A 26,301-nucleotide genomic window follows, 5' to 3' on the forward strand; every position below is an offset into this window, starting at 1 on the left:
CCGCTGGAGGCGAATTCACAAGGTCCGGAGATGGTGAAGCAGGATGTGGGATAGTAATCGTCCCATTCTGCGTCAGGACTTTGGATTCTGGTCCTCATCAGATGAATCATCATCATCATCATCATCAGGCACTGTAACTACATCATGCCCTTCTGTCACAGGCTGTTCTCCCTGCCTTTGAGATGTTGATGCCACAGAATTATAATTTTTTTTAAATATATCCGTCGACGCTGTCGTTGACGGTTGTTGTAGACGATGTAGACATCGTCGTCGACGCTGTCGTCTACACTGCCATCGTTGTAGACGGTGTCGTCTACACTGCCATCGACGTAGACGGTGTCGTCTACACTGCCATCGACGTAGACGGTGTCGTCTACACTGCCATCGTCGTAGACGGTGTCGTCTACACCGCCATCGTCGTAGACGGTGTCGTCTACACCGCCATCGTCGTAGACGGTGTCGTCTACACCGCCATCGTCGTAGACGGTGTCGTCTACACCGCCATCGTCGTAGACGGTGTCGTCTACACCGCCATCGTAGTAGACGGTGTCGTCGACACTGCCATCGACGGTGTCGTCGACACTGCCATCGACACTGCCATCGTCGTCGACACTGCCATCGTCGTCGACACTGCCATCGTCGTCGACACTGCCATCGTCGTCGACACTGCCATCGTCGTCGACACTGCATCGTCGTCGACACTGCATCGTCGTCGACACTGCATCGTCGTCGACACTGCATCGTCGTCGAAGATGTCGTTGACGGTGCCGTCGACGGTGTCGAGGAAGAGAGGAGGTTTCAGCTAGACTTCCTCACACCAGTTTCTCCTGTAATAAGTCCCTTCCTCTCCTTTACACCTCGGTGAGGAGATTCAGGTGGACGGCGCATGTCAGACCCCCGGGAGGTCTTTTTAGAGGCTTTTTGAGGAATTTCCTTTGTAAGTCCCATCCTCTCCTTTACACCTCAGTGAGGAGATTTAGTTGGACTGCGCCTGTCAGACCCATGGGAGTTCTTTTGAAGGCGTTTTGAGTGCGCTGCTCACCAGAAACCGGGTGAGATCGTATTCCTTCTCAGATCTTCATGAACACACAGCAGACGAGGCCTCATCACTATCATACTAGAGACTGGATCTGTTCTAGATTTTAGCTTCTGGAACCAGGTAAAAGACGGCCCTCACGGACCCTTATGTTTATCTTAACTAGAACTCGTGGTCCGGATACAGGCAAAAAATGCCATCTTATGAGGGTCATTCACCTAACGCCTCCTTTTTTTTTTTCTTGTCTGATGATGAAAAAAAAGGGAAACAGCTTCATGAAATCCAAAAGTTGAAGAGAAAGCAGAGCTCAGTGGAGACTCCCTTAGCACAACGTGTGGTAGAAAATCTGAGGCTCTCTCAAGAGGGTTCTATGGGGTGAGGCTAATCTGATTGGTTGTTGCAAAATTTTGGTCTCTTTTACAAAAAGAGGTAGATATGCTACAAAATGAAATGAGGCCTAGGCCTTTCTTTCTCTTTTGTACATACTGCTATGGTATTTTCTATTTACGGAGGCTCCCAGGCTGACGACGGGGAATGATACAAAGCATGGGAATCTATGAAAGTTCCAATACTGGGGCAACTATACACTATACTCCATCACCACTATGGACCGAGCAGAGAGACTATAGAAAACAAATGTGGGATTGTCTTTAGTTGCAGGGTAATTATTGTACAGAGACTTTGAGTTGGATGGCTCGGAGAGTGGCTTCTTCAAGCCTTTCTAAGACTACTTTAGGATTTGGGGCTCGTCATCTGTGAATAGTCAGATTGCCACGAATACACACGTTCCCTTGTGATTTGGAGGGGGTACCAGTATCACAATGGACAGAGCTTAAAAGGCTTTCAATATGACCAGTGAGTATCGAATGGCATGAGGCAAATATTTGTAATTGCAGCTAGTGTGCATTGTGGTCTGTATCAGGAAAAATCAAGTGCTGAATCTTAAGAGGAGGATGCTTAGCATATGAGCAGCTAGAGCATGCTTGTGGCCAACTGTCCAGCTGAAGTGTCCGTAACTGGACACACATAGGCATCTGTATAGGTATCAGTAGTGCTAGAAAAAGTAATGAGGCTAGAAGAAGCAGGAATGCTAACAAAACAATCAGCATCAAAATGGGAAAAGCAAAAAGACTGAAAAGGGCAACATGGGTGCATAGGAGAAAGGGCAGAAATCTGTCCTGGTAGAGTGTGGTACAGGCGTGGTATGTGGAGCTTGAAATGAAGAAGCCAAAGCACTTTCCTGCCCTACAATTTAGCACTATATCATAGTTAAACCGGGAGAGATAACAGCAATTTGGAAGATACAGTGCACATTAATGACGCATTGCTGAAGTGATGTTCCAATTCAATGCCAAGCTGTCTGAAGGATCGAAAGTGTCCATTGTGTCCACCTTGGACAGAACCTTCTAAAGGCTTAACCATTTGAGCATCTATCCGACCTCTGGATTCCACTTTAGTCCAGAGGTATGAATTGGGCTGAATACTTAAAGGAATCTCCAGCGCCTCCCAAATCAGACACAGAGCATGTACCGCTGACCTTGGCACTGCTCCAGCAGAAGAAATATCTTCCAACAAGACACACCCATGTAGATGGCCAGCAATTCTTTTTATCTTTCTTGTGCTTTGGTGAGGAGACAGATAACATTCAAATACTGGAGAAGCTGACCTCGTCTGCTGCTTTTGTGCGAGACTCTTGCTTACCTAATTGGTATCTTTCTACTATCAATATCCTTGTGTACTGAGAGAGAACTTGATTTGAGGGGGGTGCCAGAGGAGTAACGAAGTAGAAAGGCTTGTCAAGCTGGGAAAGACATAGGAGGCACTTAGAATAGAAGACTGCGCTCCATAGTGGATTCCCACCAGAGTCACTAACGTGTAGTGAGACTAACAATGACCTGGGCTTATGGAGGGAAGCATGCATGAACTCGGAGCTAAATCGGTAAGAACTTATGTTCCCAGAAAGAAAGTTCCATAATGTAAGGACTTGCTTGTGATCTTCGCACTCCTGTGAAGAATTGAGGCTTGACACAGGAGGTTCTGGGACACTTGGCACCCCTTCCCTAAATGTTGCCTATTTTCTGTATAACACTTAGTTGCTCTGTGGAATGAGCTGCAGAGTATGAGGTAGTGGGTCATAAGTCTAGCGCTCATCTGAAGGCCTTGTGCAGTAGATCTGTATGCGCATGAACGTTTCTTAGCTGTGACCAAAGATACTGCATTGACTACACTGCCTTCTCTGTGCAGCTTATAAGTGTACACAGTGTGTTGTGAGAGTCCAGGGACAGGGTAGATACATTAAAAAGCTTCTGAAATTCACTGAAAATACATTAGTGAAGCAGAGGTAAGTTAAGCTTCAGTTAATGTTTTGTTGGAAGCAATCAATTGATGTAATTTTTTTTAAAAGCCTGGATAGTTGAACAGTGTCTACAACATCCAACAGTACACTGCTCATGACATTACAAATTGTGTCACACCAGCTAATACCAATGGCATTGAGAACAACCTTCGTTTACCATTTTTTGTAAGTCACTGGGAGGGTTATATTGGGAAAAATCAGTTGAGAGACAGAATTACCTATTGTTTGAGTGTTTGTTGGCTGCTGACTAGTCGTGTGTGATTGACGTACATTTAGACATTAGGACAGATGCACGGTCAGAAATATTGATGGGGTGACTACGGACGAGGGTTGTGTGTAGCTGCAAATGTGATGGAGATTGAGGAAGGAGAAAGTGGTTGGGGTCTGCTCAGGCCACATCAGCTGGAGGAGTCCTTTTGATAGGGACATGAAGCAAAATGATCATGTTGAGTATCAAGTGGAGTATGTGGAGCCACTGATGAGTTGGTTGAGTTCTAACATTGCATGGTTTTATATGAGAGTTTAGTCTGCAGGATACGAACCTGCCCAGGGAAACCCTAATGGATTTCCAATTCACTTTATGCTGGTTTGTAAGTTTTACCAAGATATTCCAAAAACATTTTTATGTCTAATTTTTATTACAACAAAATTATTTTTTTATAAAGACGCCATGAAATTCATCTGTACCCTTGATAATGAATTAGCCTGCAGTGCTGTTGGTTTTTTAACCCAGGCCATACAAAGAAGGACACTCGACCACTTTAAAGTACACATGAATATACTTTTAGACCATTTAGTTTATGAAACTGAATGAAGGATGGCCCTTAGCCGAAAAGTAATAAAAAAAAGTAATAATATTAACTGGGATAACAAAGTACCGTGTACTGATGAAGATTTTAATGTGAAATTTTAAATACAATATCATGAATTATATTATTATATATCCTATTGAAAATTAGTTTTACACTGTACTTTTATGAATCAAAAAAAAGATTTGAATAAAGTTGTATGATGATGTATATAAGAGTGCGAAGAGATGAGGAGGACTGTCTGCAAGTACCATTGTTCATAGGGGCAAATTTACATTGCAGCAAAAGAGATTTATAGTCTGCTGCAATGAAGCTTGGATAGGGTGTGAAGGACTGCTTTGACCAAGATTCGGGCACAGTTATCCAAATACTTAATGACTAAATAAAGGATTTTGGAATGGACATGACCAAGTTTGTCAAATTTGTATTTGGAGAATGAGCATGCAGTAGGCAGCGGAGGTCTCCTGGGTACAGTTGGAATGAGTTGATGGGCAGCATAGGACAGATCATTAGCATTAGATAGTATTAGGGTTAAGCCCGGAGTCAACTTAGATAATAAGGTTATTTTGGTTGATCAGTGTGTTAGAGAGCCAGGAAGTGAATGTGAGTACTTAGATGCAGTGTGCCATAGGGTTTTATTGCGGATGTAAGGCAATGACCTTCTTGCCAGGTATCCACCTATCTAAACACTCCAACTTATGAATGTATTGGATGACAAAAATTAGTCACTTTAGAAATAATGTACCACCACAGACTTTTGGAAACAGCTTAACATCACTTGAATACTAAATCTTAGCAGCTAGTTTGGCTCACAGGGTACAGCAAAATGGTCAAGTTAAGAAAAGTACATCAGTCTAGAGGGCAAAGCGGCAAGGTTGAGAAGAAGTGCACCTCCATGATCAAAAAGTGAAGACAAATAAAACTTTCTTTTTTCAATGCACCCTTTTTTTCATATTGCTCTATTTTTACAAAAGAAATACACAGACAATTAAAAACAAAATAAATGTATGTTTACCAATATAAAATAGTTGTTTGAACCGATTGTAAGCAGTCTGAATTTCTTGAAGGGAAGGAAGATTGACCGACAGATCTTCATATATGGTTACTTCATAAGGAGGTCTGTGAATTATATTTTCTATTCTGAATAGGACACAATATAGAAAAGTCAGAATTTTAAAATGCAGGGCTGGTACTATAAATGTTCATTTCAAACAAAGAATGTTATCATGCAAGGGCAACAATACTAATAAACAGAACATTTGAATTGAACACACACAAGCTAATTTGTAGATTTATAAAACTTAACTAACAAGGGTTAAGTTACTTAAAATAACAAAAATATGGTATTTTTCTTTTCAGATGGTATTCTTAATTTACTGAGGGGTTGCCTCCTGTCGAAAGTGTTAAAGGATATAATGCGATAAATGTGAACAACATGCAAAAAAATATATAAAGAATTACTTTGGAAAAAATAAACTCTTTAATGCCTTTATTAATCAAGATTCTTATGAAATAATAACTAGAATGAAAACTAATCAAAAGCTGTGTGGCCCAGTTTATTTTCATGCATCAGTTACTAGACATATGCAGTTAGGGGTCATTGTGGCATAGTTGCTTGTAACATGTGTAATGAACTATGGCGAAAGAAAAATAAGCATGATAAGGCCCGATAAAAAACAAGTGCTCTAACATGATGAGAGACCTCTTACGATGATGGTAAGTTCCTAACTCTTGGGGAAGCAGAAGAGGTTTTCTGAGTGTGCGAAGCCACTTACTACAGCATATACAATGCTAGGACAGCCAAGATCTGGACTATGTTTCAAAAAGGCCCTGAAGAAACAACATTGGTAGGGGATTCACACTGGCTATGAGGGGAACGATCTACTACGAAGGTCTACAAGGCTGAGCAGTATCTGATGACTCTGACAGATGGGGAATGGTCTAAGGCCTGTACACACCTCAAGCAAGTATTTAGCAATGAAAATAATTCAAATTAGCACAATTCAACATCTTGCTTTTTACTTATATGACCCTGAAAGTGCTAAGTATAATATTGATTGTCTACTCAGACACTTGCCCTATATGTAACAGGGACAATGGGGATTTCAAAAAAGATGACCTGGCTATGGAATTCTGAGATGTACGGGCTAATTTGCATGTGGCTGGGGAAGCTGAACTTAACCCATAGAAAATATATGCCAGGATTGGTCCCAGTACCTAACAAGCATTTACAATGCAATGGTTTCGCCTTTGGAAAAGTTAGAGCTATTGGCATTGCTCATGACATTTTTTTTTTTACTTATAAATAAATGGCATTGTTATTTACATTGCCAACAGCCCACACAGCCCTCACAGCTCACAGCCCACACAGCTCTCACAGCCCACACAGCTCTCACAGCCCACACAGCTCTCACAGCCCACGCAGCTCTCACAGCCCACGCAGCTCTCACAGCCCACGCAGCTCTCACAGCCCACACAGCCCACACTATGCTGCTGTCTCTAAGAGAAGCACTTCCCAAATTCAAAACAGATCTCAGTTTCAGAGATTCATTCCCCAAATGCAACTACAGACATGTGCTTTCCCAAGGAAATATACTGCAAAATTAAAACAAGCATTTACAAGTGGGGCCAGAGACACGGACAGCGGGAGGGGGGTGCAGGAACGGGCACACGGACAGCAGGAGGGGGGGCGGGAACAGGCACAGGCACAATCAAAAGGCAGAAGGCAAGAAAAAACAAAACAAAGTTGTATCTGTTATTTTGGTGCAGGCTAGAACTCACTTGCATGAGCTAGCTGCACAAAGGCGGAGTCTCATTTCAGGCCTGGAGGGACTCCCTGCACAGGGAGGGAGACTGGGGACAGGCCTGAAGGGACTCACTGCACACAGAGGGAGACTGCACACAGAGGGAGACTGAGGACAAGCATGGGGGGGACTCACTGCACACAGAGGGAGACTGAGGACAAGTCTTGAGGGACTCACTGCACACAGAGGGAGACTGAGGACAAGTCTTGAGGGACTCACTGCGTCAATCTTTTTGGTTGGTATTGAGTAAATAACGCCCCCCTTCCTCCGGTTGAACTTTGTGGCCCAGACACTGCAAATAAAGATTACCCATTTAGCAGGGCTCTGTGGAGTCTGCCTACTCGAAAAATCAGCTATGTTCTCTTTTGCCCCCCAAAAGTACACAAGCACTTCAAATCTAAGAAAACCCATGCCATATTCATTACATAGCCAAAGGCCTGTGTGATGCCTTAAAATGGTCGCCTACATACTGTGGCCAAGTCTGGTCCAAAAAGTTTTTTAAAGGACAGCGTTAATTCAATTCACTTTTAAAGGGTTCATGCAACAAGTTGCTGCCAATATGTGAAAATGTTCTTTCTTTCTTTCAGTATTCTGGAATGGGATGATGTTTCCAATAGCCAGTCCTCCAGAGTAGAAGAGGGATTTAGTGACCTGTCTAATACCGGAGGCATGGCTGAAAGCAGCATACTTGACAGGAGTTACAGCGAAGTAGAAACAGACAATGCTCCTGCTACAGCTCCTACTCTGAGTGGAAAAACTGTTCAGACCAGATGTGGAAGGCAAATTAGAATGCCCAAACGTTATGAAGACTTTGTTCAGGATTAGTTGTATTTCTGTTAATATGTGAAGGAGGGAGATGTTGTGACTTAACATTGTGGTCCTTACCGGCGACCTTACTTTTACTGTTGTGCGTTATCTATGTTTATACTACGTCACGCATTCCATTTTGGAATGCTAGGAATGTATTTAAGTGACGTCACCCGGCCTCCCGGCATATTTCCCCTTCCCTCCTTGTGATTATACTACCTCTGCCCCAGCTGTTGTCTGTGGGCCTTTCTAGTATATATATTTCAATAAATACTTAATTTACTCCACTTTGGTCCGTACTTACATTACAACATCGGAGCTCTTCAATAATGTGGGCCTGGTCTGGGAAGTCCCTCTCGGGGGACTCGGCATCAGGTAAGGCCCCACGGGCCTCTCAGCACACACACTCGCACTGGAGGGGCGGGCACCGGCAATGTGCCCCGACGCCCCCCTCTCCTTTTCGGCCACTCGCTGCTATCTTCACCGGCGGGACTCGGGGGAGCCTCGCTCCACTGCGGTACTCCTCCGGCGGCCGCTCTTCGGCCGGTATACTGCGGGGCTCTCCCTAGCTCCTGGGAGCCCCGGGGGGAAGCTCTTAGTCTTCCCGTCGTCTCGTCGTCCCGCCCCCGGCCTGCCTGACTTCCTGTGCTGAGGGCCGCCAATGGCAGCGCGGCCCTTGGCAGGGAGGCGGGCACAGCATCTCCTTAGCGATCTCCGGGCCAGCGGCGGCGAAACACGGGCTCCCTCTTCAAGCAAATTATAAAGCGAGGTGGGCACTCGCTAGGGGCAGCAATCCAGGGGGCCAATGCCGGGTGGGCACCGGCTAAATAAAACAAATAAAGCGCTCCCAAGCGCTAGTGAACAAGATGCCGCGCTCCCAGGCGCTAAAGCAAAAATAAAGCGCTCCCAGCGCTCGTGGCACAATTACAGCGCCCCTAGGCGCTATGAGGAAAAAGCAAGGCGCTTGGAGGCCAAAAGAAACCGACATCGGCCAGCGGCCTCAGTGCGCAGCCCACTCCTGCAAAAGCCACGAACAAATGAAATATGTGTCAAACTGAGGCTTGAAACGCTGGCACTCAGCTTCCGGTCGGGGAAAAGCGATTCAGTCTCTCATCTGTGACTTTGGTGTTTATAAATGCAATTTATGGTATAGAGATTTGGCTTTAATTAAGTTCCATCTGAGACGTGCACTTGTTTACTCTAAGTGCCGCGCTTTTTTAGAAGAAGGTCCAGACGCAATAGCCTTGTCTCAGACTGCTGCTACACAGTGCCAGTTTGGCCCGTAGTTTGGTTCCTAGAGAGTGGTTGTCTGACTGAGCCATGTCTGCTGAGGTGGCGAATTCAGGAGCTCGTGGGCGGCTTGCCAGGATCACGAGACCGATGGCCGAGTGTGGGCCGGAGGTGGGACTGAAGTTCATGATATTTCACGGTAGGGGTGCAAAGTGGCTGGTACGAACGGAGGGGTTGCACTGGGAAAGCGCCCCCAGTGCCACCTGAGAAGTGTAAGGGATAACACACAGTCTTCTGATGTTGCGTAACGATGATGTATAGTTGCTAGGGCTGCCGTCTTCCGCCCAACTTGAGTCGCAGAAGGGTTGCGGTGCCTGTAAAAAAAAACAAGCCCAGAACAAGCCAACTACTACCAAAATAAACTAAAAACAAGCCCAAGTCGTCAAAAAGCGAACAACAAGCACCTAAGAGGACACAGGGGGCGGGAGAGGACACGAACGGCGGGAGAGGACACGGACGGCGGGAGAGGACAGGGACGGCGGGAGAGGACACGGACGGCGGGAGAGGACACGGACGGCGGGAGGGAGGCGGGAAACGTGCACAGGACAGCGAGGGGGGGGCGGGGAGGCACACGGAGGGGGCGGGAATGGACAGCGCATCTGAAATCACTTTCAGTGAAAGGGGAGGGAACGGGAAAAAACGTAACTCCGCCCAGGGAAAAAATCTCGGGAACGCCCCCGAATCTGGTCCGGCCTTGACGGACAGATCCGGCACCCAATGGCTAGCCTCCATTTATGGAGCTAGCCAATGAGAGCCGGGGGACGTTCCCGAAGTCCTTATTGTCAACAAAGGATTTCACCTGCGCCGAAAAGCTGCGCAGAGCGCAGCCTTCGGCAGGCGAAACCCAAAAAGAAGGATGCATACATTTACCATTTTACGAAGATGTATTGGAACAAAGTGAATTTCCATTCTATGGCTTCAACCACTCTGATCACAGCTAACTAATTTCCAGAAAGACATAGAAGAGTTGGCTGTAGTAAATACGAAGTGCACATGAGGGCTACTTTAAGAGACAAGAAAGTTAATGAAGACCAGGCTGACTAGAGGCTGTTGCTTCATAATGTAATCGATCCTCCAGACACTAGACCACTTTAAAGTACACATGAATATATTTTTCAGGCATATAATTGAAAGAGATACAGCGTGACTGCAAACAAAAAGCCACAGGGGGCACAGACAACCCTACGGGCAACAAGTGAATGTCAAAACATACACTGGAACACCACGGGACAGTCCTATAAAAATTCCAGCGAATGAAGAAAGAGTCAATCTACTTGAGGTTCACCAGAGGTTTTGAAATTCTAGATCAGCATTTAAGGCCGGGGAAACTGAGGCCCATTATGCAATGTATTTGTTCTGAAATGTGTTGGTACTAGGTACCCTTAAGTGCTGTTACTCTGTAAGGATTTGATCTGATGCTAAGCATATGTCATGCAATTTTGAATGCCTGTAATCTTGTATTATACTGAACGTTCATTTCTCATTTCTATGTTCGTTCAGATCTGTAAAATATTACAAAAATGGATAAAAAAAACAGAGACACACAAAATATATATACTTTTAAACATATATGTATATGCATGTTTAAAACTAGAGCGAAGTTTAGTATTGTCCCAATTATATTGTCTCACAGTTTCTCCACAAACCATATCCTGGTTCCTGTAATAGTCTCAACTGCTATGTTAAGTACCTCATATTTATATACATGTACCTGTTACAATACAAATGTTCAATGTAAAGTTGTTTATGTACCTGAGAATGGTGCATACTTTACAATATGCCTTGTCAACCCCCACCAAAAGAGAATAGGGCCACAAGTTATGTGCGACAGGCTTATACAACTCAAGCACCTATGGTGATAAGATGTAATGCAATCAGAGAACATATATAGGGCCACATGTATTAACCTATTTTGCATTTGCAAATGGTGCGAATGGCACAATTTGACCATTTGTCAATGCAAAATAGCCTTTCAAGATGTATGTAAGGCTTTGACAGTGCATTTTAGGTAATTCCATTTTTTTTGCGATGACCTCAAATAGGGAAATCGCAATGTATAATTCCCTCGGCACATGTACCAAGCATTTCCTAAATGCAAACTGGGCATTTAGGAAATGCTATTGCTATCGACTTCAAGTCAATGGTAACCATGTGCAATTTTTGAAAATGCACAAAAAATTCATTTTTTAAAGTGCCATGTAGCGCACACATGCCCCGAGGGCATGTGAGCACTTTACATGTGTCTATTTTTAATGGAGGGTTCTTTAGGGGGGCCTTGGGCCCCCATGCACGCTTGATTTTGCATTTCCTAATTTGTGATTACCAATTAAGTAATTGCAAAAGCATTCTCACCTATGTGCCTTTAGGCCCATAGGAACTAATGGAGTAGCATTTCCTAATAGCGAATCCCGAAAAGCGATTGAGACTCTATAGAAATCGCTAATAGGGAATCGCTATTTTCTTGCATACTATTTTGCATTCCTTAAATAGCAATTACCTACAATTCGCTATTTAGGGAATGCAAAATGTCACTTTGATACACGTAGCCCGTGGAGTGTATGTAGAGCTCCTAGTTTGCACTTCAAAACCATATGGGGGAAAAAAGAGGTCTCACCTCCATTTTGACTAAAATATAGGTTCATTTCAAGTGCACCACTGTGGGTCCAAGGATCTGCAAGCGCCTACTAATAAACCCAACAAAGGGGAGAGTATAAGAAACGTCACCCCTTGTCTCCGAATTCGTTTTCTCATGCTGTCAAACAGGACATTTAGCAGGCAAACCAGATTATCTGCAAGAGAGGATGTGGGAGGGAGGAAGAGATCAAAAACAAGATGACCCTATATAATTTAAATCACAAGTATTTCAGTCCATTCCTACTTCCTGCAACTTTCTCACCCTAGTCCTTGATCACTGATGACGTACCAAGTAGTGCCTAAGGCAATCACTGCTTTCTAAAATCATGTATTTTCTTCCTAATACTTGGCCATGAACGTGCTAGTGCTTACCTATGGGATTGCCTTGCATTTATGTGATGGAAATTCCCTGCCAGCAATCTATTTAACTGCCTTAGCTCTTTCAGAGTGGGTCCAAATGGCCGAATTCAACTAGTGTTCTGTTACTCATTTGTCAGCACTATTGTTTGTTTAGACCACTCACTAGTAGTAGCCATTGATGACTTTGTATCCATACAACTTGCACTGAAGTTGACACAGAGCTGTTGCAAACACCTAAAAGAGACCGTTTTAGTCACAAAGATCCTAATATCAAGAATGAGACCTTTATCTTTTCTAATTGCTAACTTGTGAACCTAGCAGGAGAAGGGCCATTTTTCTATATGCCTGACAACAAAGTCCAGCGGCAGGTCGAGTACGACTGTACCAGGAATGAGGCACAGGCAGAGATCCGAAGGCAATAAATGTCCTAGCTTTTCCCATCATTTAGGGGAACTACTGCTGAAGGTGGAGAATCGTGACAGAACATAAATGTAAAGATGATTTATATTATGACCGAAAAAATGATGTAGCAGCCTCCTGAGAGTACTAGGAAAACAGTGGTGAGTTCCTTAGTACTCTCATCACTTGATTATTGCAATGGATTATTTGTAAATGCCCAGGCACGGGTGGTGGCCAAACTGCAGCTTATACAAAATGCTGCCGCAAGGCTACTAGCTGGCATTCCTAAGTTTCAGTCCACCAAGCAAGCGATAAGGAACTACCACTGGTTAACAGTGAGAAATCGCATTAGATTCAAGACCTTGTGTCTCACCTATAAAGCCCTCAAGGGTCTTGGACCAGCATTTCTCAAACAGAAACTCTTCTATTATTTACCAAAAAGATCCTTACGATCTGAACAGAGACATCTACTGGTAGTGCCACGCACTAGGACGGTGACATGGGGCGACAGAAGCTTTACCAACGCTGCTGCCAAACTTTGGAACACGCTTCCAAAGGAAATAAAATTGGCACCCTCGCTACTTCAATTCAGAAAATTGGTAAAAACCTGGTTATTTGACCAATAAACTGCTCAGGACAATACTTTTTAAGGTAGATACATGTTCAATCTGGGATTTTCAGCATAGTTATAGCGCCAAGACACCCACGGGTATACGCTGCGCTTTATAATTTTTTAAAATAAATAAATAAACATACCCTAGCAAAGAGAAATAGAGTCATGGGATGAGGGATTATTAAATGATTCACCCTTGCCAGAGAAAAAGGGAGGCATGGGCTGGGTGCTTGGGTTGGCTGCTATTGCTCCTCTCAGTGACTTTACAGACAGGTTTTTCTGACCAGTAAAATCAGGACTGGTGTTCCCACAACCACGAAACCTTGGTATGAAAACACCAGACCGTTTGTGATCGGACCCCATGCAATTACACCTGGAAATTCCACTGTTCCAACTTGCACATCAGGCCCTGGGTGGAGCAATGAAAGTTAAAGTCACATTGAATTCAGTAAGCCCTGAAGGGGGGAAAGGAAACATCATTCTGCATAGCCTAAGACTCCAGTGCTAATATATCTTTATTGCTCAGACCCTCCCTCTCACTTTAAATTGACAGGTGCAACCTCCCAAGAAGACTAATGTTTCGAGACTTGAAGATCGCACCCTCCAAGACGCAACATAATTATATTTTGTCCAAACCTTTAGGATAACCTGTTGCCAACTACCCAATTCCTCCTCCATTCATTGCTGACTTTAGCTGTAATGGCCAGAAGGAAAAGGGGTGCAGAGGACCAACTTTGGGGAGGTTAGCCAAGCTGAATCATCACTGCCGCTTTCAAGCAAAAAGAGAGAACATTTATGTAGCAAAACGTGTTCTAAAAAACCTGTTGATAAAGTGCATGTAATCACTGTGTTCCAAGTATCTCAGTCCCAATATTTCAAAGGCCACTGATGCCAAATATCATTACACTCTGGTATCAGGCTTACTGAACACTAAAGATGGATCTCACCCTGTTGCCCTGCTCATCGAGCTACTAACAAGCAGGTGAAAGCACCAGGTACAGAAGAGTTCATTAGAGGAGCTATAGCCTTTGCTGAAGGGAGACCCTCATCACTCATCATGTGAACTTGGGTCCCTCTGGGACTTTTACTGATGGATCATTCAAGCAAAGGAATTGGGTGTCAAGACTGATTTCCTAGGGCTAGCACACTTCCTAAATCAGATCTGAGAACAGCTGCTATTTTCACTGGGTTTGGCAAAGCCAAATGACACAAGGAAACATGCAGCCAGGAGTGCGATCTGGGACAAGATGTTGAGATACGGTGAGTGTCAGCAGTTTTTTTTTGCTGTTAAACATTTATCAAAACTGTACATAACATTGACTTCCCATTACTCACATATGCATAAACACAGACTGCTCACAGAACAGTCATATCCTCAATACAATTGTAATTAGAATGAGTTTAACTTACTAACAGGAGTACTCCCTGGAGTACAATACAATGGATTTTGTTTTGATGGGGAGGGTCTACAATTGTCTCAATGGTTATCTTCTTTCAGGGGATCTCCCCCCACCATAACCTGACCCAGGATCTCACTAAATAAAATGTGTTGCCTCACACACCTTTATTATGTTAAAGGCATTTGATATAGCGCAAATTTTTGTGGTGATAAATATCTACACATCTTGCCCTCAGACATTTCGACAGCGATGCAATAAGTATTAGGCAAGTAGGTTTCACTATATCCTAAGCATATACTATTTTCCAAATTCTATGTATATAGCCTTAAAAATTTATATACCCCAGCCCAAGTCAAAAGCCCTATTGTGTCATGAGAAGGGAAAGGATGGCTGGAAGTTTCACGTATTAATGGTTAAAGAGTCTTTGGAACCAAGAAAAATCTAATTTCATAATTCTGCATCCTAGGAGGAAAAGCCTGCCCTCTTCATCACACTCGTTGTGCCTGAGGAACAATCAATGTACACGCTAGGACTGCTCTAAATGATCATAAGGGAAAGGAACAGAGAAATGGAATGTATAAAATATAGCATGCAACGTATCAGTTACAGATACTACCCAATTGGATCGGTTGGTCACAATTCGGCCCGTGTAAAAGGAATCTAAGTGAATAGCACTATTTTCCAGGTACATTTGGAGCTTGCTAGAAGTCCTACTATTTTGAACTCGTTGCATGCTATTGTGCTTCCCTATATGCACATTTAACTCTCATCACATGTTTTCCAACTTGGCACTTTTTCACACAAGATGTATAGTGTTTAGATAAACACAGGCTTGTTTACTTTCTTTAGAGTTGATATTTTATTTTATGTTTTTCTTGGTGCACTCTATTCCATTTTTTAGACTGTTGTGCTTTTCTCATCGTGAAAAAATGAATCTAGTTCGCTACTAGGGCTGACTTTTGTCAGCGCTTAGAGACCATTGGTGATAATGCGCTATACAAATAGAAATTACAAAATACAAATGACTAGGGCTGACTTTTGTCATATCGCATGGAATGAATATACATGCTTTTTATATAATTATGCAAATGTATATGTTGATTTATATAAAGCGTTTTAAATAAAATAAATACATTTCCCTGTGATTTTAGGTGTGCCTGTTTGTCCCACACCGCTTATCCATCCCCGCCCTGATGAAGGTGTTGCCCTGTCTTGGGCCATACACCGAAACGCGCATTGGTGTTTAATTCTTCTTGTGTCTTTTGACTCTTTTTCCATTCACCACGGGGACAATACACGAGAATCTTCCATCTGAACATCATGTGGCAGTTCTACCACCTTGATCGATTTGTGAGGTCTTGGAACTGTACTTGTTTTGTAGAATGAATGTGTATGCCACTACGAGTGCATGAAAGTGTGATTGATAGTTTTGAATGTGATGTGTGGGACACTGTATATATTTATTGTTGATACCTTATTTATCTATCTGTGTATTTTTTGAAGTTTGATAACCATGCTTGATATTATGATAATAAAAAAGAAAAATAATTTTGCTAATTAAATTGATTGTTGGAATCTTTGAATATACGCATGTGTCAGCTAAGGCTATTGGGCCCTCTCTTTTGGGCCTTTTGGCAATTATTACATATAGGCAGTTGATCTTTGTCTGTGTTGGTTCTACTAATTTCCTCTGCTCCACCTGCCTATTATTTGCGTGTAGGGGTCCCTCTTTGTATTGATGATTGAGTGCCTGCCAGTTTTGGTCTGCTTATTTTCCATTTATAACAGATAAATGAGAGGCAATTTGAGCCTGTGGCTGTAGGAGGGGGCCCACCAGCACTCAATGTATTTCTTATCAGATTTTCATCCAGGGAGAGAAAGGCAAAAGAAAAAAGAAAAAAGTGACAAAGGGAGGAAAAGGGATGTAAAAACTTGCAAGAGTGATATAAATGGGCAGGGAGAGTAGCAAGAAGGATTAAAGAGGCATTAGTTGAATCAAAACTATACACCCTTGGTATCGGGCAACATTCACCAGCATGGGCTGTGGGGTTCTGAGAAAAACTTTGGACTTCTGCACTTATTATTTTATAAATTAAGCAGTGAGCTGAGATATCACTTGGAGTTTGACCCTTGAGAAGTCGAGGGAGTTGCAGTTTGACTCTCCAACTCAATGATTCCCTTGTGAATTTAGTCTGCTTTCTTGAATTATTCAGCTCTTCTTCTTCCCACTCAGGAGTGGCTTGTTTGTAACTGATCCCTCTCTTAGTCAAGAGGTTACTTCCACCTCCCTGTTTTCACAAAGCTCTGGTAAAAGACACACAGACATCCAGGAAATAGTACTAACATCAATAACCCACCCTTTTCTGGTGGGTTATGGATGTTAGTACTATTTCCCCAATATTCATTTTAGAGTAGAAAAGAAATGTTGAGTACAAACAAGCAATAAGTTGCCATCCCCCAAAAATGGTCAGAAAGAAAAGGTGAGAATTTGCTCAATCACATTATAATAAAAGGCTTATATTTGCAGAGGACATGATACTCCAAATGGGTTTCCTAGTGTAACTGACAGGTATGAAACTCTACATCACTTATTCAATGCACTTCAGAGGGATTACAGGCTGAGGGGGGACATGAGGAATTTTATGTGTTGACCTCATGGTGAACAATAAATGGATCCTTGTGGTGGATGTATTAGCTCACTTGACCCCCTATAACCAGTTACTACATTGTACTATACATTTGTATCAGTTTAAATGGATTTCTTAGAAAGGGAATTAATTAGATACGTACTAGGGACCAAAAAATATCAGAGTACAAAGACATCTTGTATTAACGAGAATAATTACATTAAAATTTGATTGAGCTGAACACAATGTGGGGTTGTGTTCTCTGTCCTCTTTTGTGGCTTAAATATGCCACTAATAAGGTGAAATAAAGCACTTCCTAAAAACGTCACGTCACATGTTTATAACCTCACATTGTGATATAATGTGGCTTGACATTAAATAAAGTTAGAATAAATAAACGACAAACAAGGATAAAGCCGTCACATTTTTCGATTTTACCGATCATTGCCTACCGATGTATTTTAAAATCGGCTCGATTCTCTGGGGTATAAAGTGAGTGCTAGAGATAATAAATTAATTTATACTTGCTTTAAATAGAGTAGAATAAATGCTACTACGTATAATCTTATATATAATATTAACATGTTTAATCAAGTACATATTAAAAACTAGTGTATTTTTTTTTAAAGAGTTACATGGTTTGATTTTTTTTTTTACTTTAAAAAAATAATAATAATAAATAGTTCTTGTAGTTTTATAGAGCCTGAACTTGGCCCAAGGGCATATGAGCGCTTTATAAGTGCACCAGATTACATTACACATAGTCAGTTTAAAAAAAACAATTATTTGATATCTCTCCATTTTAATAGTATGCATTCCAAAATCACTTCCATAATGATAATTGTCTATTACCTGATCATTTCATGACTTTTGACAAAATTGAAAGATTACATGAACACAATAATGGAAATAAATGTGTCTGATGTTTTTGATAAATATACTATTTGCTAGATATTCAAATTATAAGTCAGTTACTGACCCATCCAGGAATTCTTTCTGCTGCAGCGAAATACCTTCGTCTTGTTCTTTGGGAAGCGGAGACATTTTCATGAGGGCACATCCATTTGGACAAGACCAACACCAAATCTACAAAATGAAAAACATGCTTTTAATACCTCTATTCTGGGCATTGAAAACCTTTCATAGGCCCAGATGCATGAAAGGAAAATCTGGTCGCAAAGGGACAGATTCTCAGAATCTGCCCCTTTGCGACCGGTATTTTTGCATTTGGGATGCATCATCCCAAATGTAAAAAATCGCAATTTAAGGAATCTCTAAATTGAGATTCCTTAATTTGCGATTGCATTTAAGGAATCCCAAATTGAGATTCCTTAAATGCAATGCAACAAAGTAAAAAAATTAGCAATTTCGCTAATAGGGGGAGCAAATTACCATGAAGTTGAACTACATGGTAATTTGCGAAAAATTTGAAAAATGCACTTTTGTGCATTTTTCAAAGTTTCATGTAGCGCAAACACATGCCCTTAGGGCATGTGTGTGCGCAACATATGTGCACAGATTAATTTCAGGGGTGCAACAGGGTGTCCTTTGGACACCCCTGCACCCTTGAAATTGCATTCTCAATTTGCGATTCGCTAATTGCTAATCGCAAATTGAGAATGTCTTCCCATTCATTCCTATGGGCCTCCAAGCCCATAGGAATGAATGGGGAGGTATTCCTTAATTGCGACTCTCAATTTGCAAGTCGCAATTAAGGAATATTAAGAAATCGCAATGTTTTAATCGATTTCTTCATGCATAGCATTTTGCTATTCCTTATTAGCGAATCCTTATTTTTCGCTAATAAGGAATCGCAAAATGGATGCTTGATGCATCTGGGGGTTAATCTTTCATCACCTTTCACAAGTGACAAAATCGAACGGCACGCAACAAGAAAATGTGTAAATGTTGCTCAAATGTTTAGGTTCCCAGACTAGAGATTTTACTCCTTCAACTGCCTTTCCTTTAATTTTCCATTTCCAAAGGAAAAAACCTCATGCTCAGAAGCAGTGACAACACAGGAAATTAAACTCCCTCTTGCTAGATCTAACAAAACTGTATACAGGACAGCAAAAAGTGAAGGCCCTAAATAAGAAATGGCTGTATTCACTGGAACCTATTTTAAACGTTTACTATTTATTAAGACACTTCCTAATGCTTACGTGTCTAACACAGTCTTCACATGGAAAGCACACGTAATCCTTTCTTCCTCTTCTAAATTTATTATCAGAAATTCCTAATTGTCATATAACATGCTGGTATGTTTTTGTGATTTTCTGAATTGTTAATAATCCAGCTGACAAGGGTGAAAGGGGTAGCAAAACCTTTGATACGTGCTATTACTAAGCTTTGACAATAGCCCTGCCAGAGGAGCTGCACAAATGCAAATAGACGCTCCTTAAAAGTATCCCAGTCTCACCCTTCGGTAGCATCAACCAAGTACAACAGTAACTCTCAAGGAGGTGCTGATGATGCAAAGATTAATAGCTTAAATAAGCAATACTGTTGGTGGAATAAAGACAAAAAAGTCCAATTAAAGAGCACTATAAAGTAAAGAATCCTTACTCACTACAACAGAAAAAATGCAATAAGATTATAGAGGAAATCTTGAGAAAAATAGGTTTAAACACATCAATGAAATTATTAACACAAATAACTTTGGGATATGAGATTCAATGTTAATTCTTGTAACACGCTTATTTTTATTGTCTTTATTTATTGAAGGCTTTGCATATTTCAGATTTGACAACTTGGGGTGTCAAAGCACTTTACATAGAATGTATCATATAGACCAAAGTGGGTTAGGTACATCAACAGTGTGACCCAGGCAAGTCTTGAGGGATGGGACGAACCCAGTTCATACCAAAAGCGCGATAGTGGCTATCTCCGTCTGTTAGTAAAAGAGGAAGAGGCCACTTTCATCTTTGCTACCCTACCCTATTTGCTATAAAATAAGCCTTCTAACTAAACATAGTGTTTGTGTTAACTGGAGGACCCTAGCACACTTGCTATTCAGCAGGATAATGGTTCTTGCTAGTATAGCTGTATGTGATATTCCAATCAGAGTGTATCAGACACACTGATCTATGCACAGCTGTCGGTTTTTGTGCAGACTGGGCCTAACCCAATTGCAGGATAGAGCCACATATGGGATGGTTCAAATAGCTACTGCCACACTTTAGAGCAACTTCGTTTTCTGTTGGTACTGGTGAAGCCTTGGGGTTAAGTGGGTGCACAAGTCCCACTGCAGGCTCCATCACTAGAAAATATTGGCTGCAAACAGCCATTTGCACAATCAGGAGTCCATAAATTTGGTTGCCTGCAGGGTGAATCAAATTCACAGCTGATCTACTGCAGCATTTGCCCCACTGAAATGCTATAAAAATATTTTGCGGACTTATCCTAGCTCCAGAACGGGTTAGCACCCTGAACGACCCAGGACCACCTCTCCTTCAGGAAACACCTGGCTTTCGAGCAATAGTAGCACCCCCCCCCCCCCCCCCCCCCACTTTCAGCGCCTTGAGACCCTCACGGGTGAGTAGCGCGCTCTATAAATGTTCTGATTGGTTGATTGATTGAACCACTACAATATTAGCCCACTGAAATGTTATAGCATTGTGCCGATTTATCCTGGTTCCGGAATGGGTTAGCACCGTCTGATTTTCTTCCCCCATTTTAACTTTCTTTTTTTACAAAACAGTTTTACTAGTTTTCACTAACTTTCTTTTTTTGTAGATATGCACATTTGAGGCTTTATAAAATATCTAAAAATCTACATTTTTCCTATTACGATCACTGCCTGCTTATATTCCACAAGCAGTCAAGTGCCATGGGTAGAAGTACACTATACAAAATTGAAAAACAATAATCAATCAGTCTATATATACAGTCAGTTTATTGAGTGTGTCAGGCTGTATCAGGTTTCAACACCTCAGAGAGTAAGCTTGTAGAATTTAGATCTGAACCCATGGGGACTAAAGCATCTATACGATTTTACTTGAACATCCAACTGCAGTGCAATAGTCTGTACGGCTTTGTGACCTCAGTGGTAAATTATAGTACTCACATAAAATTCTTCTTGGTAATCAATGACTCCTTCAGGACCACAGGAAAAGGCCTCACGGCCCTATGGACAGGTGAAAGCTCTATGTAAGGCTCTCTATTTATTCTTAGCTGTGTTAATTTTGAAAGTGAAGTTGATGTAGATATACAAGGGTAGTGCTTTGTGGCTGTTCGTAGGTTTGGGTGTGAATTCACCCATGCTCAAAGGCAAAAGCTAATCGAGTAGGAAGTGATTGCTGTTGTCGATCAAGCAGAGGGAGTTAACCTCCTGGAGAACTGTTGCCTCTATACTGCATGCACTCAAACAGGAGGATATGTAGAAAGGAATTCTTATTGCTTTTCTTGTGCAGTTGGATAGCAACTACCGTCAAAACAATCTTCCCAAACAAAGCAAGGTGGGTCATCAGGTTCTTGGCGAGACTGCCATGGCTGAGATTAACCTTGTTCAAGAGCAGAAAGATTGGTTTGGTTTTTAGTGTGTCAGGCAAGTTACTTGTGTGAGGGATGCACTGATACTGGTCAGCAGTAGGTAGAGTGCGCCATCAAAGATGTGCTTTATTTTTGAGGAACTGATTATTTCTGCTCTTCGAATATAGATATCAGGAATTCGAGGACATTCAACAGGCTTTCTAGGGTCAGGCGGCTAAGGTGCATTAATTTGGGTGCTTTGTATTATGGAATCCGAGGGATAGTGGTGGTTGTTTTGGTGTAATTGATCTGTTTCCTGATTTTATCGAATATATCCTTGAACAATCTACAGACACAGAGTGCGAAATGTCAATTAAATGCTCTGTTGATGTGTCTGGTTTAGGGCTAATGCAGAGCTTGAGGCATTCGCAGACAGTTCAACTTTTGCTGGTGGAGATGATTTGTCTTGGTGATGAGCAAGGGGTTTTCAAAATTAGCGAGGTCTACAAAAGCTAGCTTTTATGTCCTCTCTATCTTTTAATATGAACGACCTGCTTCCCAATTGCAAGCTCCTGGAACGGCTTGGCTCACCAGATGTGTGCAGTTGTTGTGCTGATGGGCACTGAGGTAGGCTTATAGTTTGCGGTTCAGAGTATCAAGCTGGACAGTGACATTTGTCTATTATGAGAACCAGTGAGATTGTGTCTTGCTGAATAGAATAAATAGGGCTACTTATAAGAAGCACAGAAATAGTTCCGTGACATGCCCTAGACAGGGGAATGGGCACAGTGTGTTGATGCTATAAATTATGAAGTTAATTGAAAAACAGTAGCCAGTTCATTTTCTAATCAAGACTAATATCAATGAGGAGCCTATTAAGCAATGCAGAACAGGAATGTCGCTTACAGTCAAGAGTTTTCAAAAATGCACTTGTATTAATGAGCTGAAGGGGGTTCGGTGGTGAGAGTGGTGGATTACTATTACAAGAAATATGAATAGAGCACATTATAGTGGCACATAAGGATCACTGTAAATTAAGAGAGCATCTGATGAGAATGACTAAGTTCAAACTTGGCAGCAGCCCTGGATGAGACAATAAATATATAGGATGGTCTTTGTGAAGGTGATCTGTGCCCTTATGGTCAATACATATCTCAGAAACATTGATGAATTGAACAGGAGAGAAAGGTTGTCATAGTAGTCTGTGATAACGATGGATTTTGTTTGCATATGAGCCATGTATCCTGTAAGTCACATAAGACTGTCTAAATAGTTGTTTGTTAGTGGCAGCAAAGTTAGGCCACATCCTCTCCCTGAGTAGTTAAGTAGGAGAACGTGCATCCAGAGTAAATCACCATAATAAGATGCAATTCTGGCACACTGATTTAGTGTGGCTATACTTTTTAACATATATAAAACAAACATACACTTTATAACACTGAACCAAAGTAAACCTAAAAAAGAATTACACAAATATGTAGTTATACAACTACGTTATCATTGTTACTATTTTTGTATGGCATTAACAGGGATGAATAAGTAGAATACTTACAGGAATTCCTTTTCCTTTGAATTCTAAGATACGTTCATCTGGTAGGGATACTGGTACAACAAAATATTGTGGCAAACTAGAAAGCAACAAAAAGAATTACATAATTTACAAGGACACTTTACTGAACAGTAAACACGACATTTGAATGAGGTCTACTAAGGGAGTTTTCTTCTTCCTGAATAGGTGCCCGGATGAAAGATTTCCTCCATCCCCTCTAATGCGGTACCTCTGTAACTGCCATCCAGTATAGCTATAAACAAATTTGTTTTCAGCTAGTACCAAACTGTCCACACAAAAACGACTTTCCAAATGTTAAAGGTGTTCTCTTTATGGTCTTGCTTTTGTGGATAAAAGTGATGTGTGAAATGCTTGAATTAATACCAGCCACTGGTGACTACTCTGTGCCACTTCCAGTTCATTATCTTTTTTGCTACTAGACAAGATGTGAAGACCATGACAGTGCTAGCTCTGTTAGTCTGTTTTCATTTTGTGCCTGCTGTCAGATTCTTTTGATCTTTAATAAGAAAGTGCGAAGTTCTTAGAGCACACACAAAAATGCTAATGTCATCATGGCAGACAACTCTGTTGGCGGACATGTTTTTTGTTTATGATACTGAGTGCAGTCATTACAATATGGTCCCCGTGCAGCATAAGCTTATTGTTTACACAGATGGATGCTTAATGTCAACATGTGGATCGCACTGACGCTTTTTGTAGGCTTAGTGTCCCCATAACCTGTTTTACTTCTAAATATGAGATAAAATCAGTGGTCAAATAGCATACAAAATTCATGATTTGAGCACTAACTAGAAGAGGTCTTCGCGCCAGACCTATCGCTGATCATCAGTCAGAGACTTGATTTCAGAAGCTGTGCAGAAGGCGACTTTCACCTAAAGCGCAAATCCTACAGGAGAGCTCTGATAAGGAATAGCTGTAGCCAGCTATTGAAAGATGCTATGTGACCCATCCTATGTTATGTGTATTCATAAAGTGCACTATCACTCACAAGGGTATCATATGAAGGTATCGTGGCATCTTATGAAACTCAAAGAGCAGGTTTTGCTATTTAATGCTTTAACTGAAGTTACCATAGTGTTTAGAAATAGTATTAGAGTGTTAGGATGTCAGAAATTCGCAATGTCAGAAACTTTCATCTTGTTTTTGCTGACCATTACATGCTTACCGCCTCTTATTTTCATGTTATGTGGTTACCGTACATATTTAATGCACTAGACTGAGGATTTTCAATTAAACATTTTAACTACATGTCCCGGTTTCTTAGAGCTACCTTTGAATGTGCTATTCATAAAAGAAAGAATATTTAGATTGGCACTGTGTCCGTGAACTCAACTAGAGGAACTGGTGTTAACATGAAATCGCTGCCTGTGCAAGATTGCTCAGCAGGCTAGTGCCATGGCTCCGGCAGAGAAAGACAGGATATTCAAGGTCCTGTTCTCCTTTTTTGCAGGAGTGAGACAACCTTATTATTAGCTAGGTACCCCCTAATTAGTCCGTTTACATGGAATATCATATGTTTATTGACGTGCCACTTATAGACTGGTTAAATGTTCACACAAGATAAAACAGAGAACAAAAATATTATAAACATTCAAAATACATCATACAAAAACAATACTGCCACATCCTGTACTAACTGGCTTATTTGCACACCCATCTATGGGCCAAAATATCATGGATGAATTGCACACAAAATTAAACATGAAAATTGCAGTAAAGTAAAAAGAACATGTATATTACACAATTGTATACAAAATCTTCTTTACCCCACTACTGGAGTCCTGGCTTACCCAATTCCAACCAAACAATTTCTCATCAACTGTTATAAGATAAAGTTAATCTCTAGTTACCCGGTTTCTTATGAGGACAGATCACCACCTCAATAAATTGCAGAAAACACAACCATTAACAGTCCCCTTGGTAGGAAACAGGGCAAGATACTAACAAATTCATCACACATAATATCTAAACTCTGGAATCTACTTACATGAATGCACTAAACAACTGTAGTTATTGCCCTCCTTTAAGTTAAGTCATAAAGTAATTAATCATCTCTATCCACCTTGGATCACAGTCCTCCCAGTCAAATGTTGACCGCTGAAAGTGAAGGTCACTGACAGAAGCTGAACAAAAAATGGACACCGAAGTTAAGAGTAAAGAATCATGGACCCTGTCACATAAACTCAGGGATCCAAAACTAGGTACCTACAACAGACATAGCCTGGAGATATCACTTGCATCCCTTCCTGAGCCCCACAGTCAAATATCAATAGACAAAATAACAACTGCAGGTTAAGCAGTTTATGCTCACTGAACAAATGAAATCTCCAAACAAATGTTATTTTATGCACTTATAAAGTGTACCCTAAGTCCAGCGGGCATCATGGTGCTGAAATCCGCATATAAATATTGACTCTCGATGAATGGCTCTTCTATAAGCACCAGATTTTAATCTACTTTCTAAACTCCATGTGATTTGCGAGCTCTTCAAAGGGTTGAGGGAGGCAGTTCCGGTGATTGGGTGCTAAATCAGAGAATGCTCGTCCACACCGTTTAACATATAGAGCTCTAAGGTAGGTGGCAAGAGAACGACAGGGTGAGCGTTAGGTGCGAGGAGTAGTATACCATAATAGCTTATCGTTCATGTGACCAGGGCTACATTTATATAAGTCTAGATGGGGAATACATGATATTTTGAAAAGTACCCTTTTTTGAATGGGTAACGTGATGTTGTTTCAAGTCTTCATGCACTGATTGCCTCCTAGAAATGTTTTGCAGGAGTATGGCCTCCGCATTCTGGGCAATTTGAAGATGTTTTTGGTATCGTTAGTTAGGTCCAGATATAGAGAGTTGTAGTAATCCAGCCTTGAATTTATCAAGGCCTGAAATACTGTTTTACATTACTTTGGAAGAGAGGAGGAAGAAACCTACTCAGCTGACGAAGAAGGGAAAAACAAGCGCCTGCGACTCTAGCGATGTGATTGGAGAATGCAATTTTTTAAATCAAACAGTACACCCAAAATTTGAACCTGGTGTAGCGGAACTGAAGCGTGACCATGTTTGTACCGCTTTTGGCCACCATAAGTGTGGCAGGGTATGGTCAGACGTGAGTCCCTTGCTCACTTT

The 26,301-nt window shown here is 41.5% G+C and overlaps 1 protein-coding gene across 2 annotated transcripts in view; it reads right to left on the reverse strand.

Moving 5' to 3' along the window:
• Positions 1-26,301, reverse strand: part of MTMR12 (myotubularin related protein 12) — an 813,877-nt gene that overhangs the window by 242,588 nt on the left and 544,988 nt on the right. For both annotated transcript variants that reach the window (XM_078674902.1, XM_078674903.1), the window contains exons 8-10: positions 23,158-23,233; positions 18,115-18,221; positions 5,217-5,341 (exon numbers count right to left, since the gene is read on the reverse strand). In XM_078674902.1, coding sequence (XP_078531028.1) covers positions 5,217-5,341; positions 18,115-18,221; positions 23,158-23,233 — 308 coding nt within the window. The remainder of the gene's footprint in view (positions 1-5,216; positions 5,342-18,114; positions 18,222-23,157; positions 23,234-26,301) is intronic.

Source organism: Lissotriton helveticus, chromosome 2_1, assembly GCF_964261635.1.
Source record: "Lissotriton helveticus chromosome 2_1, aLisHel1.1, whole genome shotgun sequence".
Classification (NCBI taxonomy): domain Eukaryota; kingdom Metazoa; phylum Chordata; class Amphibia; order Caudata; family Salamandridae; genus Lissotriton; species Lissotriton helveticus.